Below are 16,970 nucleotides of genomic sequence, written 5' to 3' on the forward strand. Positions count from 1 at the left end.
GGTCAGTGCGGAATGCACATGCTAATCTGGGGCGACACTTAACGCATATGAATTAAACCCTCTTCACAGAGCACAGACAATTAGTTTTATCTGGGGGGTTTTAAAATCCTTTTTGCGTTGCTTTTTCCCAGTGTTGTTGGAGCATTTTATTGTGGTCGTAATTTTCTCCGAGACAGTGACGTCTGATATGAAGCGGAGTATGTAAAATTTCATTACAAAAGACTATCTAAAATTTGAAAATGCTATATTTCATTCTTAAAACATCGGCGTCTGTCTCATTGGATAAACACGTTAAGTTGATATGGCACGTTTATTCAATCATCTTATTTATCTATTTTGAGCCATAGTTCATGCTGTGTGATTGACAACATGTCATAGCAGTATCTAACCATCCCAGTCAAAAGTCTGTTTTATGTCTCTGTAATGATATGAATTTGACAACTTTTATTACGAATATTTAAACGAAAAATATATCAAAATACTAAAAACAAAAACATATCTCTAGCCGAGAAACACAGTTATTCTCATGGACTATATTTACAAATGCTTGTATTCCGACTCTAAAAAACAACCTCCAAAAAACTAAATGTACCAATATTCCACACTTAACAACATTTCTATAAAATCTTAATATCAGACTGATTTAGAAACAAAAGACTAACTTGTTAGTTGTGTTTTCACACTTGTTATAATAAATGTGTGTATACCGAAACACTGACAAAATTAAAAGTAAAGCCAGATTTGTTCGAATGGGCCACACTTCTTCGCCTTTCGGTCAAATTATGCTTTAGTCTTATTTCGTTAATATGATCATAATATTTAACAAATGACCATCGTCGTTACCATATATTATATTGCAAAACAAGATAAACCAAGAATGAATGTCGTCTAATGTCGTTGAAGATGTAGTGAGGCCGTTTGCATTATGGGAAGTTTAATGTCCTCAATAATTAATTGCTTGTAATGATTTCACATTGACAATATATTCAAGTTATATGAACAATTATTACGTGTTCATGTATACACTTTGTTTGAAAGGGTGAAAATACATAATTTTTAACAACGTAAACCAGTATTAAAATGTATAAATATGCTGATTTTTTTACTAAGATATAGAAATAATTTATACAAGAGACATTACCTGTGGGAAAAATTCTTAAATGATGCCCTTTTTTATACAAATATCTGCAAGGATAGTAACACACAAAGCATTTCCCTTATTCAGATTTTGGTCACGTCTTACCTGCTGGATTTGCAAAGAAATAGGACGGGCTGATAAATTTGAAGTAATATGATTACATGTAAAACTCCCTCAAAGCCACTGGATTTGAGAAATGGATAAAATGTCGTCTTAGTTCTTGCTTGGCATAATTTGACTGATGTGTTTCCAAATATATATCAGCATTGTTATTTAACTGTTTCTATACACATTCAAAGAGATTTTTCACATACCGTGACAGTTTCGATCCACCATTGGTGAATCTTCATCAGACTGTGACTTTGCGGGAAATGCACGTCACAGGGCGGGTTTACTGCCGGAATGGTTGCCAGCAGTAAACAAAGGCCTGTAGATGGGGCTCAGTTGGTAGGCCCCCTCGTCGGAAACGAAGTTATCAGGTAAAGCAAGAGGAGAAGGGTAAAAGGAGGAAAGAAAGGGATAAAACCCAGAATAAGTCGAATGGTATGGTAGTCATTCCCTATGTGAACAATGTATCTGAGGCGCTGGCGCGAGTCTACAGAAAGCACAACATAAGTGAAGCAATGCGACCACACATTACTCTCAGACGCTTTTTCGTACATCCTAAGGACAAGACGCTGACGGAAGAGGTGTGTGGCTGTGTATACAAGATCCCTTGCAGGAATTGTGAAACTGTGTACATAGGAGAAACAGGTCGCAAACTTGGTACTCGGATGACTGAGCATAAAAAAGAGGCTAAAAACAGCCCACAAGTTTTCACGCGGTCAGGAAGGAGAGAATCAGGAACAACAGAACACTCTAGTGCAGTTACAAACCATATTGCTAGGCACAACCATGTCATTGACTGGGATTGGGTGAAAGTGATTGATAGGGAAAACAACACCGCACTCAGAAAACTTAGGGAATCGGTTGCGATAGCTAATGAGAGACGGGTAATGAACAGGGACGAGGGGGGCTACCAACTAAGCCCCATCTAAAGGCCTTTGTTTACTGCTGACAACCATTCCGGCAAAAAACCCGCCCAGTGATGTGCATTTCCCGCAAAGTGACAGTCTGATGAAGATTCACCAATGGTGGATCGAAACTGTCACGGTATGTGAAAAATTTCATGGAATGTACATAGAAACTGTTAAATAATTTCCAAAAACATTCCTGATGAATTTCTTTCGAGTGCCATAAGATTGTTTGCTCATTCTTTCGGAACTCATCTCGGGTTTGATTGTTATTTTGATGTGATTTTGGCAACAGTAGTATATTTGGCAAAAAACATTAGCACTAGTGATGAGTCGAATAAGTTTCATTTGAACTGATACACACACTTAATATGTATATAATCATTTGGTATTTAGTTAATTCTTAACTAGGTTATTCGTATTTTTATTTAACGGTTATGATTCTTTTTCCAAATTAAAGAAATTTGACGTAACTGTATTTAGAACGCCTAACGGATACATTGAACATGAGTTATATTCGTCCTTCATTTTATACCAACCATTTAAATTGAAACGTTTGATGTTTGTATGGTGAATTTAAACATCAAAAGTATATCAGTTATTCAAATAACTGTTTCAAAGATGTAATTGCTTGAACGCACGGTCCAAACAATTGTATCGAACACGGAATGTGTACGCATTTATAATGTAGATTACAAGAGAAGATTTTTGTGAAGTGAATCTGCCTCATACTCAGAAGGACCTTACATGCACTGTACATGCACTTATAAGTTTGAAAACTACTTGTTTATCCGTTAACATAACACGTTTAAAATGGCGCGAATATCTAAACATAAATCAACATTCACATTAGGCATTTTGTTCCTTTAGATGTGTCAATAACCCCTCCCAACATGTTATTTTCTTATAAAGCACAATCGTTGTTCATATTCACATTAAATAATATATCACAACATTCGAAAGTCTCTTTGTGGTTTATATACGTAGTTTGTATGTTAATTACCTTGGCATACATTTTTCAGAAACAAAGAAATATTTTCTGGGTAAAAACCTCCTGTTTTTACCGAGTTCACATGTATTCGTTCATTGTGTGACTTGTATACCAGGTTTAAAGCCCCAATGCTTTGCATTGACCGTTCCAAGGCGGTGACCCCAGCTTTATTCATATTTTGTGTTTATGTTGGTTTGTATTGTGCTGTATTGTGCTGTTTTGTATTGTTTTGGCAATCGGTCACTAGCCTTAAATAAAGGACCATCTATTTGTTTTAATGAGAATTCAATACTGCTCCAGCAGCTGGAGTTTCACTTCTTTATATTGTATAAACTTTCTTCAAAACAGGTAATTATTTTTAAATATGTTATACACTGCTAAAATAAAAAAGCTTTCAATAATGGTCGAAATGATATGTGTGTGCCATTAGTGAAAATATAGTATTTAAAAGGTTTATGGGTGCCATCTTGGCAGCCATCTTCAATTTATACCCAATGGGATCAATAGTTTTCTTCGGAACAAACATAATCTTTTACCCAAGACGATGAAGATTACCATCAGCATTTTCAAATAAAACCATCCAATCTAGCACTTTGAGTCCCTAATTCTGCTAGTGCTCAATGGGACGATGAAAAGCATTTGAACATGTTTACATTTGTTATGTCAAATGATTTCGGTTAAATCGCGTTCTTTGACATGCTATAAGCAACTTACTAGCGCCGGGTACTCCCTTTGCTAATTGGTTAATAAGGCAAGGTGCGCCAGACTTTTTCCATTTTGACGTTCATATTTTTTTAACTTAGGTTTCAGTGTAGCATTCTGCTCTGTACAAAATGTTATGGTGTACGGAACATATAAAGCTAAGAATGCAAACCGGTTGACCTTTTAATAAATTCATACTAAGAAACGACTTAAACTAGTTCATTAATTGAGTTCCACTGTGTTTGTTATATAATGGAACAAGCCACAGTTTCAACAGTCAAAATAAGGTTTAAACAATAGCAGTGTAAAATTATTGTTTTAAATGAGTGATTTTTGGTACAATAAAATCCCTAAAATCTATCACTTGTTCATGAACCAGTGATTCAAATTTCTTCCATAAACATAATTTTAATATAAGTTCAATAGATTGCTTTCTTAGAGCGAACTCTGCTGACATTTTACGTAAAGAAACACCCCATGGCCAAATTTGAATACAATCTAGAGCTATTGCTTAACCAAACTTGTTCTGGGACACAATCAAGAAAATGTCAATTTGTCTGAGTATGTATGTATACTCAGGAGGTAGTCGACTTTGAATTTAAAACGTTTCTTAAGTGTATAAATGTTCAAAAAGTCAGGATTGCTTTCACTAAGTTAATTGTTTCTTCTTATAATTTAAAGTTGAGTCTGGAAGGTGGCATAGACCAATAAGTATCCCATTAGAAAATAGAAAATGTACTGTTTGTTATAAGCTTGAAGACGAGTTTCATATTATTTTAGAATGTTAATTATATCATGATTTACGCAAACAATACATCAAAAAATATTTTTGGTGTAGACCAATTATGTTCAAATTAAAGCAGCTGTTTGAAAGCAAAAATGAAAGTGTACTACGGCGTCTAAGCATGTTTATATTTAAATGTTTTGAAATAAGAAAATCTGTAAATGATACATAATTTGTAAAATACACCCAAATTCTCCTTTGATAGTGCAACGCACAATATTAGTATTATCATTCTTTCATGTGTATTGAGTAATATGATGATATGATTTCTCGTTCACCAAGTCTCGACTGGTAATTTATTGATACATTTTTAACACAAATACTTAAATATCATTATATGTGTACTTTTGTAACACATGCGTTTATTGACAGATCATGGTGTCTCTTTATAAATAAAATAATACTATAATAACGAAATGTATTCATGCATGTTGCGTATCATTTGGGCAACTTTGCAAGAAATCATTAAATTATCAACATAATTTTGTCTTTTGAAATTTACGATTATAAATAATAAATGTATAAAGAGTCGGATATTTACGAGAAGCAAATCATTGTAATGTATAATTAATTATGCGTTACATGTATATAACCGCTGTATATATATATATATATATATATATATATATATATATATATATATATATATATATATATTGTGTTGACACAAATTAAACGAACAGAGATATAGAGCCTACAAGACAAAAATGTATAATTATATACGCCTTCTCCGCATATTTGCGTATTTGTCCGATAACCCCCCCTCTCCTGTTTGCCTCTGCTCGTATTATTAATCGGCATCTTTGTTATATTTAATTATTTAGCACAACTCAAATGTATTGGTACTTGATTTATTACAACACAACTTTTTTTTATTGTGTCACGTGACATGCTATAACTGTTTATGTACATATCTGTATGTTTACATGGGCCTTTGGCCTACTGATTCTGAAATAAAATTTTCTTCTTTATGTATATATTTTTAACTTATAGCTCCGCCATTGCCAGTCTGAAAGAATTTTATTTACATTCCGTCAGACAATTTATACACTTTCGTTCTATCTATAAGATTATATACCTTTATTTTTACATATAGATCTACAAATACGAATACTTGCATTATTTTTTGATTCTTTGGAACTGTGCACTACAGTTGATTCGTAAAAGTATTTATTCTCTAGGACTGAGATAACGTTTTTTACATGCAATGTCCAAAGAAGATTTTGCACAAATAATACTCATCTGGGTTAGGGCTTGGACACAAGGAACTTGTAAATCTCTTGTTAGATTTATCAACTACAAGTTTGATATCAGTATTACTTAATCAATGTGTTGAACTTACATCAAAAGTGGTCCTATTTTACGCCCTACATATTAAAGCAAATAATCATTAAGGAAAGAACATTATTCGACTTATGGAAGCTTTTTACTTGTATTAGTATTAAGTAAATAGCAAGTCAGTTGGAATTTCACTACTCATGGGCAAACTGATTTTATTAAATAATGTTGCATGGCACCTCTCAGGGGGTATTATTTTTACATGACCATGAAACAAATCCTATATGTACAACAAGCAAATAAATTTAAGTTTCAGTCAATATAATGTATGTGTACTTTTTTTTATAAATACGATAATAAAACTTTAACGAATCAATGTTATTTGAATTCTATTAACATTAAACTTGTGTTGAAATAAATTTATGTTTCAACGCGTGAATATACACTACAATCAATGACACTAGAAAGGTAAGGTTTACGTGAGTGGGCGTTGAAAGTTTTTTTATAACTTTACGATTTTTTTAACAGTATTCAACCAGAAGGTCCGTTTGTTTGGTTGTCCTGTTAGCAGACACGGAGGTAAATATGATAGTAATTGTGAAAGGTGTGAGCAAACAGATAACATTCGTACGTCAATCAATTAGGTTTCTTCTGTAAACCACCGACCACAGGCGTATTTGTTGTACTTGCAAAACATTATTATGCAGTTGCCGGATGTTGTGTGTTTTCCTTTTGTCCATATGACTAACTTTACTTCAATTGAAGGTTTACTTTTAAATTATTGTTTTAATAAAATGCACCAGTTTGTTCATTAACATACACATCTTTGCAGCTTGAACCATACTAAAAGCTTTTATATTCGCAATCTTTATTAAATTAATTTGAAAAAAAACAATCCGAACACCAAACCGTTTGCCATAGCGGTATCAACCAGAAGTAAGTCTTTTATTATTTCTGAAATACATGTTTTATAATTTCAGTCATATAATGTCTCAAAACATATAAAATATGAATTATTCTTACATACTTATATATGAACAGGTGACCTAATACTTATTGATCATGGTTGACCACATAACATGCTAAACAATTTTATGCAAGAACTTCCCACGCTTTATTCGCCAATTTGTCTGACGTATTATAACCATATCACCGTTACGGTTTCTATTTTAAGAAACATATGTCTCAAGATCCCGTGTTTATTTTACAATTAATGGTTGTGTTTGCTTGTAATGTCTGATACTAAAAGCTCCAATAAATAGCATTGAAATAAATTATGATTTTGTTTCCAATAAATGTGTTTTGAACTGAAAGACAAAATTATGAAACAATGCACATTTATCACTTGAGAAATGACTTCAACTGCATTCATCAAATTGCCCAAGCTAGAAACAATCAGGTATTTAACTTGAATATTTAGAGAGTCGTGCTTTGTGAAAAGGCGTTTTTATGCGTGTGCGTAAAGTGTCGTCCCAGATAAGCCTGAGCACTCCGCGCAAGCTAATCAGGGACGACTCTTTCCGCTTGGATTATATATATATTTTAAAGAAAGTCACTTCACAGCCCTTGTAAGGCTTTAGAAAATAAAAGAAACAGTTTCATAAAAAATTGTATTATGTTCATATTATGTAAACTTGGTTCGTTGAAAATGGTTGTTGAAAGTGTATTTCAATATGTATACACGTGTATGTGTGTGTTTATATTTGCTACACGTGTACTTTTATTAGAAACGTGCGCTCTTGGAGTCATAAGCCACTGCGTTATGGGGACTTATAATTCGTGTATTACCGTAAACAAATAATTGTATGGCATTAAACCGTAAAAGATAAAACCAACCTTATTATTCTTACAATTGTTTCAGCCCAACAACGAACAAACACATTTGCCACTACGTTTTTCAATATAAATGGTATTTTAACTACTAATACCGGATTGAAAATTCATTAAAAGGTGATCTTCCAAATGTAAATAGTTTAAAGCTGATAAACATATAGGATTCTCTTTTTAAAATAATTGTTGTTTGGTAATGAACATTTCCCCGGAACACTTTGTGTGGGGCGGGAATACAAAAAGTAGTAGTGAAAGTGTTAAAAACGAAATCTAGATGAAGTGCATGAAGTACAACTTTGAGCTTTTGTATTGATAACGTTTATGTTCTGTGTACAGATTCTAGTGGAATCGCGCTGTTTGTGGGAGTGAGTTTGATCAAAATTGGATAGGCGAATAAACCGAATATGTGTGCTACTTATTCATTTTTAATTCCGATATCATACATATATTTTTTTAAATATCCAATATTCAAAAAAGATATTAGGTCCGAAGAGCTCTCAAAGTGCATTCAATGTTTGATTTACAAGTGATTTGCATGTGTTACATCTACATAATTTTATAATTGTGATTTATTGAGTCTCCGGACATTCACGTAAAGTGGCATATCAGAGCCAAATTTTAATAGAAACGAGAACTATTGATAAATCAAACACATTCAGGGACAAAATCGAGAAAATTTGATTCGACCTAGTATGTTTATATTTCTTTACTGATAACTTTGTCATTGTCTGTCTGAACGGAATTTTACTTGATTCCGGCCAACACAATATACCATTTCGTGCTTCTTATACATTTATATAACGTTATGTAAATCATTAGGCCGTTAACATGATAACGATACTCAACTCATCTGCGGTTTATTTGGATAATTCGGAAAACTCGCATTACACATGTTCTGCAAAAAAATTAATGCGATGGGTCTGATATTACGTTTGTTTACAAGCAATCTTCCAACAATTAATTTCAAGAATATTACTCACATGGATGTGTGTTTGCCAACAAGAAAATTGTCAATATTTTATGGATTATATATCCACTTAAAATAATTCATAGGGATGCTTCAGCGATTATTAAGTGCAAGAAACCAACGCGATTTCATTTTATTTCGCAATTTTAAATCAAATAAACAATTACGTAATTAATATGGTTTTATACTTATGGCAGCCTTTTACTTCCAATATTATAAAAGTATGCAGAGGACACTATTTAAAGCATTTTAAACTCAAATACGTTTAAAACAAACTATTCAATTGATAGATTTAAAGAATCTGTAGATAAACGGAAGTCTTACGGTCTCGGAGTAACCACGTCATATTAGTAATACCGATGAACGTATAAAAAAAATACCGATGTCGAATGACGATCTACGTAAAAGTATTATAAAAACATCAAAACCATCGTATGTTACATTTTTTTATCATTGATAGCATTAATCTTCTCACTTGAGACTAGTCAAAGAAAAGTATGGCCATAATAAATTGAATGCACTACCACCAGCAGCATCAAAGATTTAGGTCGCTAAATAGTCTGACCTTATCTGCCAGCGAGAAGCACATTACATCACCGGCATCAGTATTTAACTTAACATGTGACGACATTAACGCCCCCACTACCACTAACATCTGTATTAAAGTTAATTAAGTTAAAGTTATTGACATTGCACTCCTAAAATTAGAATATATTATTACCAACAGAATCAGAAAGAAGGAATACATGTCACACGGTCAATGAGAAACATTTATCATCGGGGGTAAAAATGACATGGCATAGGTGTAGGCAAACAGATAACACTCGCCGTCAATCTTTTGCAATAATGCTGCTTATCCCAACAACCGACCTCATGCGAATTTGTCATGCTGGCAAAATATAATTTTAAAATTGAAAATAAAAGGCATGCGTTTGTTTTTAATACAACATCTCTGTTTTCGTGTTAAACAAACACCTTTTAGACAGGATACACAGTTTGATTAACACAATTACTTTACTTTACCATTATTAGACAATCAGTTGTACATATGATACGTTAATGAAAAATTATCGTACAGTTTTGACGAATACTTATCATGGCTAGCATATAATAATTACATGAGAGATATGTAAGGCCCACTAATTGACTGAAATAAATATGCTTTCGGTGGATGAGTCGTATAATGCTAATAAGTATGTAATAAATAATTTCCCATAAAGGGTGCACGACTTACTACTTTTTTGAGGCATGTGTTAATAAAGAATGGAAATTTAAATTCGGACCCAACGGCATGATAGTGGCCAGCCCAAACGGTATCTAGAATGAAGCATTCGACTTCAGTCATTTCGCCTTACACATACTATGCTCGTGCTGGATATTTTGGTACCTAGCAAAAACACACATGCTAACATTTATGTTTAGTTCATATTCAAAGAGATCAATTTGTTTCAGTAATTTGATTGAGGAAATGTATCTTTTAACGATCGCAAATATTAAATGCATGTTTTAAGTGCACATATAGGTAAACGCGACAAATAAAATAAACTTGCTTAAATTATATATCCAATTTCAAAGCAAATCGAACATAATGAATCTTTGTTAGAGCAAATAAGGTCGGAATTGTCACCAAGACAATCATGTCGGATATGGCGCGGTTTATGTTAAACGTTCACAATCAAAGCCGATCTAAAATTGAAACATTCATAACGTGTTTTAAAAGCATTGGTGTCTGTTTCACTTGAAACAGACGTAACAGGTAATATGGTACGTTTAAAAACAACGCTTTATCTGTATTGAACAATATCTTAATCAGTGTGATTGACAAACATATATCGGAATCAATGTAATATCTCAACTTAAAGTGTGTTTCATGTTTGCTTAATGATTATGAATATGAAAACTTGTTTATCGATATATTTAAAAAAAAAATAAACGTATACAAGTAATGAAACAACACATTTCTCTAGGAAAGAAACATCGATCTTATTCTAACTAGAAAGTTTTATTACAATCTTTAAAAAAAGCTACAAAATGCACACTTGATCACTGTTATGTAAATAAAAGCCTCGATATCTCTAGATTTGAAAACATATTTTGTATCAATAATGGAAGATATCAAGTCAATTGCGTATAAAACCGGAAAAAATGTGTTTAGGCTTACGGCGGTATGAGGAGTTGAATGTCCCCAACATTAACCCATTTATGCCTAGTGGACTCTCCCATCTTACTAAATTGGATCAATTTATTTCCAAAATTACTGATGTCTAGTGTATTCATTTCTATATTTAGATTATTTCTTACATAAATTCCTTTAAGCAAACAGCGCAGACCCTGATGACGCATCATGCAGCGTATCATCAGGGTCAACGCTGTTTGCCAAGGCCTTTTTTTCTAGACGCTAGGGATAAATGGGTTAAATTTGTTGCAATTATGTTGACGGAAAAATGTAATCACTTTATATAAATTGACTATTGTTTAAGTTCTAACTAATACTGTATGGTCGAAACAACATGCTAGAAAGGTTGAAAATACATTATGTTTATTAATTTCGTCATTCTCAGTGTTGGACTTTATATATCAATTTATATTTCGTCTTCGATATAGGAATAATGTGCACCAGTGAAAAAACCAGTAGAAAAAAAAAACATTTTTTATTTATTTAGGCCAAGTATATGTATAGAACAATAAAATACATTTAGCATAAGCATGATTAACACTTTTGTAATTGCCTACCTTATGAATTTACCAAGAAATACAAAAAGTAAATGCTTATACATAGTAAGAGAAAAGCGCTGCTATGTTTGGTAAAACTGTCGCCAAGCAACTTGCGTTTAGTAAAAGATAAACAATGTTATCCGTCATGGCATGACAAATCTTGACTGACGTGTTTCCAAATAGGTGTCAGTAATGTTTGCTATTGTGTATAGGAAAATATACAATAAGACTTTCAAGCCTTTCCTGTGGAACTCATTTTGGGTTTGATAGTTATTGTGATTTGTTTTGGCAAAAGTCGTTTGGTTTGCTTGTTTCATGATTAATATATTTCAAGTAAATACTCTTGCAACTATGACCAGCCAAATGTGTAAAATCTGCGTACCATTGAAACCAGGTTTTTGTTCTTGTTACGTGTCATCTGTTGGAATACAAACTAGGGGTTTACAGAGACAGACTATCACTGTTTATAAGAAATGACTAGTGGTATAAACTCATCTCTTAACCGAATCGTCTCTAAATTTCACCTAAGTTATATCTGTAATCAAACCAAAAATGCCGATGTATAGGATAAATTAATATAAACATTATTAATTTTGTATTTGGCTGTTCGTTCTATGTAAGTCCGTATAATGTCCATAAATGAGCACCGTCTTTCAGATAAATTATTCTATATCGAAGGGTTTTATAACATATGTAGATGTATTGAAAACTATAGGCGAATAGCGTATATACTATTTCATTCAAAATTTATATATATGTTTCCAACTCAATTAATCTGTAGTTTGATCAAATGTATATGTTTGTATCGGAATATATGGAAAAAATAACAGCCCCTATTTTCGTATGAAATGTGACGTAACAGTATTATGTTCGAATAACGGATTCATTGAATATTAATAAAATTCGTCTTAAATTGTATACCAACTATTCTTATTTCCAAGTTAATCGTTCCAATGTAAATTTAAACACACGAGTATACAACAGTTATGCAAAGAAGTGTTCCGGAGAGTCGATTGTGTTATATCTTTATCACTAAACTAACCAGCCATTTGATATTTCGAACACCAAACATCAACTTCCAGTTTCTTTCCAACTATTACTGAAATACACATATTGTAAATGTACTGTATCAAATATTATCGTTTTCGTATGTGATGTGATTAACTGATAACCGCAGCAATTGATTATGGTTGAGCCCATTAGACGAACCAAAGAATTTTCAAATAACTGTTCACCCAGTTGTCTTATGTATTACAACCACATTACCGTAAAAATGTGTACTATAGTAAAATACAGATAACTTAGGATTCGTTGATTGATTTTCAATTATTTGTTGTTTTTTTCTGATACTAAAAGCTCCATTATACATCATTTGAAGCGATTTTGATTTTTTAGCAAGAAATAATTCTTGCATTTAAAGACGACTATAATCTGCTATACAGAGTTATCCTATGACAAAGATTTTAATTACGTTCATTAAATAGTTCCAAGCCTTGCATCTCGGCTTAACGTTATCAGCTTTTAACAAGTTCATGACGTACTAATTTCAAACGTACGAAAATCACTGATAGTTTATTCTGAGAATTGAAGCTTGTCTTGTAATATCATAAAAAGTGTTAAATAGATAAGTGATGTTGAAAAAAACCAAGTGTTAAATAGATAAGTTGAAAAGGTTTGTAGAAAGTATGCTAAGAATGCATATTTGTAACAACAGTGCGAACTTAGTGAGGTAAACGACTGCATTATGGTGTTCTATAACTTGATTAATGCCTTAAAAACAGAGTATGTGCCCTAACCCGTAAAATACTAGGAAACTTACCATGCTTTCCGTTTAAACAACGAAGAAAAAAACAAATATTTTTGTCTTTATTTAACAAATGCATACTCGACGATTTCGGAGTGTTAATTATAAATCTATAACCGCATTGATTAAATATATGATTGTATTCATAAAATTATAATTACTTGTTAAAACCGCTCTGTAAAAATTAATATTTATAATGATCAAAAGATGGCAAAAGGACACGTGTGATTTGCGCGGGAAAATGCGGAGTAGAAGTAAAATCGTAATGAACGAAATGTACACACAACACGTGAAGTATAACAATGAGCATTCGCAAAGTGACATTGATAACGTTATTTAAATGTTTGAAAGTTCTCATTGAGACCCGCGATTTTAGTCCAGACATTCACGTAAGTGACATCTCAGAGCAAAATTTGAATATACACGAGAACTATTGATAAATCAAACAGATTCAGGGACACAATCAAGAAAATGTTATTCGACTGAGTATGTATATATTTCTCAACTAATGGCACTGCCATTTTCGGTCTTGAAAGAATTTCCTGATTCCGTCCGAAACAATAAACCCTGTCGTACAATGTAGGCATTGATATAACGATATACAGCTTTAAACGCTAACCAATAGATGCATATGTTGTTTGAAAATGGTAATGTAATCATGCTCACAGTGATTTTTGAGCTGTGTTAAAAACCTACACTACTTTAATATAATTTTGCTGAGAGGTCTCTTAAAATGTCACCGTAGTACCGTTTCGTTGTAATACACGTTCTTGTTTTAAAAGTTAAATAATTATTCTTAGAGGCTTTGCGATGAAGTGTAAATTTTGCAATAATTTGAGTATTGGAATTGCCGAAATTTCGCGAATCACTCTAGCGGCGGTATACATTGAATTTTAATAGCGCTGCAGCAAAACTTACGTGTCAGTCGCAATTCATCTTTCTTTCAATCACATCCAAGAAACACGTTTTTATATTTTGAAAAAAGGATGTTCATTACGTGTATTTAATTAAATGTGTATTATGTTGAAATATGCTTCTATAATCAGACGTGGCTCTAGTATGGTCATACAACCAATGATTAGTAGATGTGAAAGCATGTCTGTATTGTTCTGGGTTCACGATAAGGAATTGTCAGTTGATAATTCTCACAAACAAGACAGATACATTGGGTTTATATGAATGAGAACAAAACAATTAATGAACAGTTGGATACAACTTATTGTGTGTTTCGAAATAATGTCAGCATAACGAGAAGCAATAAATTAATGTTTAAAAGAACATCTATGAATTTATATGAAGCAAACTAATTAACATTCAAGCAACAGGGAATTAGAACGCCTTATAAGGATGCACGTCGAAGAGAAAAAAAATAGTGATGAAATCAATTCAAAGTGCAGCCGATATCTCAACAAGAATTGCTGTGACTACCGGTCCATCTGAACGGTCATTGATTCCAACCTCATAAGACGATCAGACGCTATTGGAACTGCCATTATCCTGATATGACTATCAGCCCATCTAAACTGTCATTGATGCCTACCTCATCAGACGATGAAACGTTATTGACACTGATATTATCCTGATATGACTTCTTGCCCATCCGAACGGTCATTGATGCCACCCTCATTCGACGATCAGATGCTATTTGCGCTGCCATTATCATGAAATGACTGCAATCCCATCTGAACGGTAATTGATGCAAACCTCCGCAGACAGTCAAACGTTACCCTGATATGAATGCTGGCCCATCAGAACGGTCATTGATGCCTACCTCATCAGACAATTAGACTCTATTGACACTGTCATTATCCTGATATGAATGCCAGCCAATCTGAACGATCATTGATGCCACCTCCATCAAAGGACCAGACATTATCGACACTGCCATTATCCTGATATGACTGCCAGCCCATCTGAACGGAGATTGATGCTACCATCATAAGACGGCCAGACATTATCGACACTGCCATTATCATGATATGACTGCCAGCCCACCTGAACGGTCATTGAAGCTACCATTATCAGACGATCAGACGCTTCTTGCACTGACATTATCCTGATATGACTTCTGGCCCAAAAGAACGGTCATTTATGCCACCCTTATCAGACGATAAGACGCTGTTGGCACTGCCATTATCCTGATATGACTGCCGGCCCATCTTAGCGGTCATTGCTTCCACACTCATCAGACGATCAGACACTACTGGCACTAACATTATCCTGAAATGACTGCTGGCCGATCAGAACTGTCATTGATGCCACCCTCATGAGACGATCAGACACAATTGGCACTGCCCTTATCCTGATATGACTGCCGGCCCATCTGAACGGTCATTGATGCAAACGCATCAGACGATCGGACTGTACTGGCACTGAAATTATCCTGATATGACTGCCAGCCCGTCAGACCGGTCATTGATGCCGCCCTCATCCGACGATTAGACACTATTCGCAACGACATTATCCTCAAATTAAGCTCCATAGAAACACTTTCTTTCTTATTTCTTATTTGAAAATTCATGCAAGTTTACACATAGCAATTATTACGGAATCGCATTCTTTTCAAAGAATATAGCATAATTAATTGCATCCACCTTGTATGCAAACGATTCTTGCAATTTCAATTATACAATTATTGTGAATACATTTGATAAAAAATATCTACTTATTATTATACATCGAAAAAAACATGTAAACGACGCTGAATACTCAATTCTGAAATCAGACACTCGAAGAAAATGCAAAACAAACATGTTATACAAAAAGTAATGCTAAATAGATTCGTCTGCGCATCAAACAAAATACAGGCATACACAATATAGTTTTGTGATTAGTTTTCAGAATAAATTCGGTCCATTTCCTGAACAAAGACTACTTGCGAAGATTGCGTGACATTTGTATTTTTCCTTCAGTTAGCGTACTGTTATGTAATGATTGCCTTTTCCTACTTGATTGCGAGTTATATTCCAATCAGGGAAACAGCTAATGTGAAGGTTGATGGTGTTGTATTTGCAATACATGATTGCATTATTAAGGCATGACCAAACTAACAAACGCTTTATTCGTGGACATTGTCCTTTATTTCAAATGCCAAACTTGATAAGCTACTCAAAAGAATAAAAAGTCCCGGATGTTGTGTGCAATCATATGTTTGTAATATCCAATCTATGTCGTGAACTAAAGAATCTGTAATAAACGACATTGGTTAAAACAAAGTTAAAAATATGTATATTGATGTAAAAAACAACTTTTAACGTGTGTATCAAGACCAGTTATAAACAAATCACTTAATACGAAGAATGTGTTTATTTCATTCTTTTTTATATATTCGTATTTTTTAATATAAACATATTTCCTTATAAATGCATGTGTCGTTATTTGTTCCAACAATTGTCTGTACGAGTACCATTCATCTAGTGTTGAGACATACTTGTCAGAATATAACTGGATTACATCGCATTTGCTAATATTAGAACACAGTCTCGCAACCGATATGTGCCCGTTTATTAGGAAATTATCCGACTTCTATGGAGACCTTGCAAATGCCCATGTATACATCGTATACATACATCGCTATCATATTAATTATTCGTCATATTTCAAGTGTATGTGTGTTACCTAGAAACGTCACCTAAAGGCATGCAGCTTGATGCCCGTTGGGTAAAAGCGGTGTCTTTTTTAATGTTTCACGTTTAGTTGTTTTAATATTCGATATTAAATTGGTTTGTTTCTTTTAAAGTATGATTTA

General features: G+C 33.3%; 1 protein-coding gene across 1 annotated transcript in view; it reads left to right on the forward strand.

Annotated features, from left to right (window-relative positions):
• The first annotated feature begins 2,268 nt into the window (after positions 1–2,268).
• The window catches only part of LOC127857427 (G-protein coupled receptor GRL101-like), a 75,885-nt gene continuing 61,183 nt past the window's right edge, over positions 2,269–16,970 (forward strand). The window contains 1 exon segment of the mRNA XM_052393823.1: positions 2,269–2,290. Within this exon segment, the coding sequence (XP_052249783.1) occupies positions 2,269–2,290 (22 nt within the window).

The sequence above is a fragment of the Dreissena polymorpha genome, chromosome 14 (assembly GCF_020536995.1).
Source record: "Dreissena polymorpha isolate Duluth1 chromosome 14, UMN_Dpol_1.0, whole genome shotgun sequence".
Classification (NCBI taxonomy): domain Eukaryota; kingdom Metazoa; phylum Mollusca; class Bivalvia; order Myida; family Dreissenidae; genus Dreissena; species Dreissena polymorpha.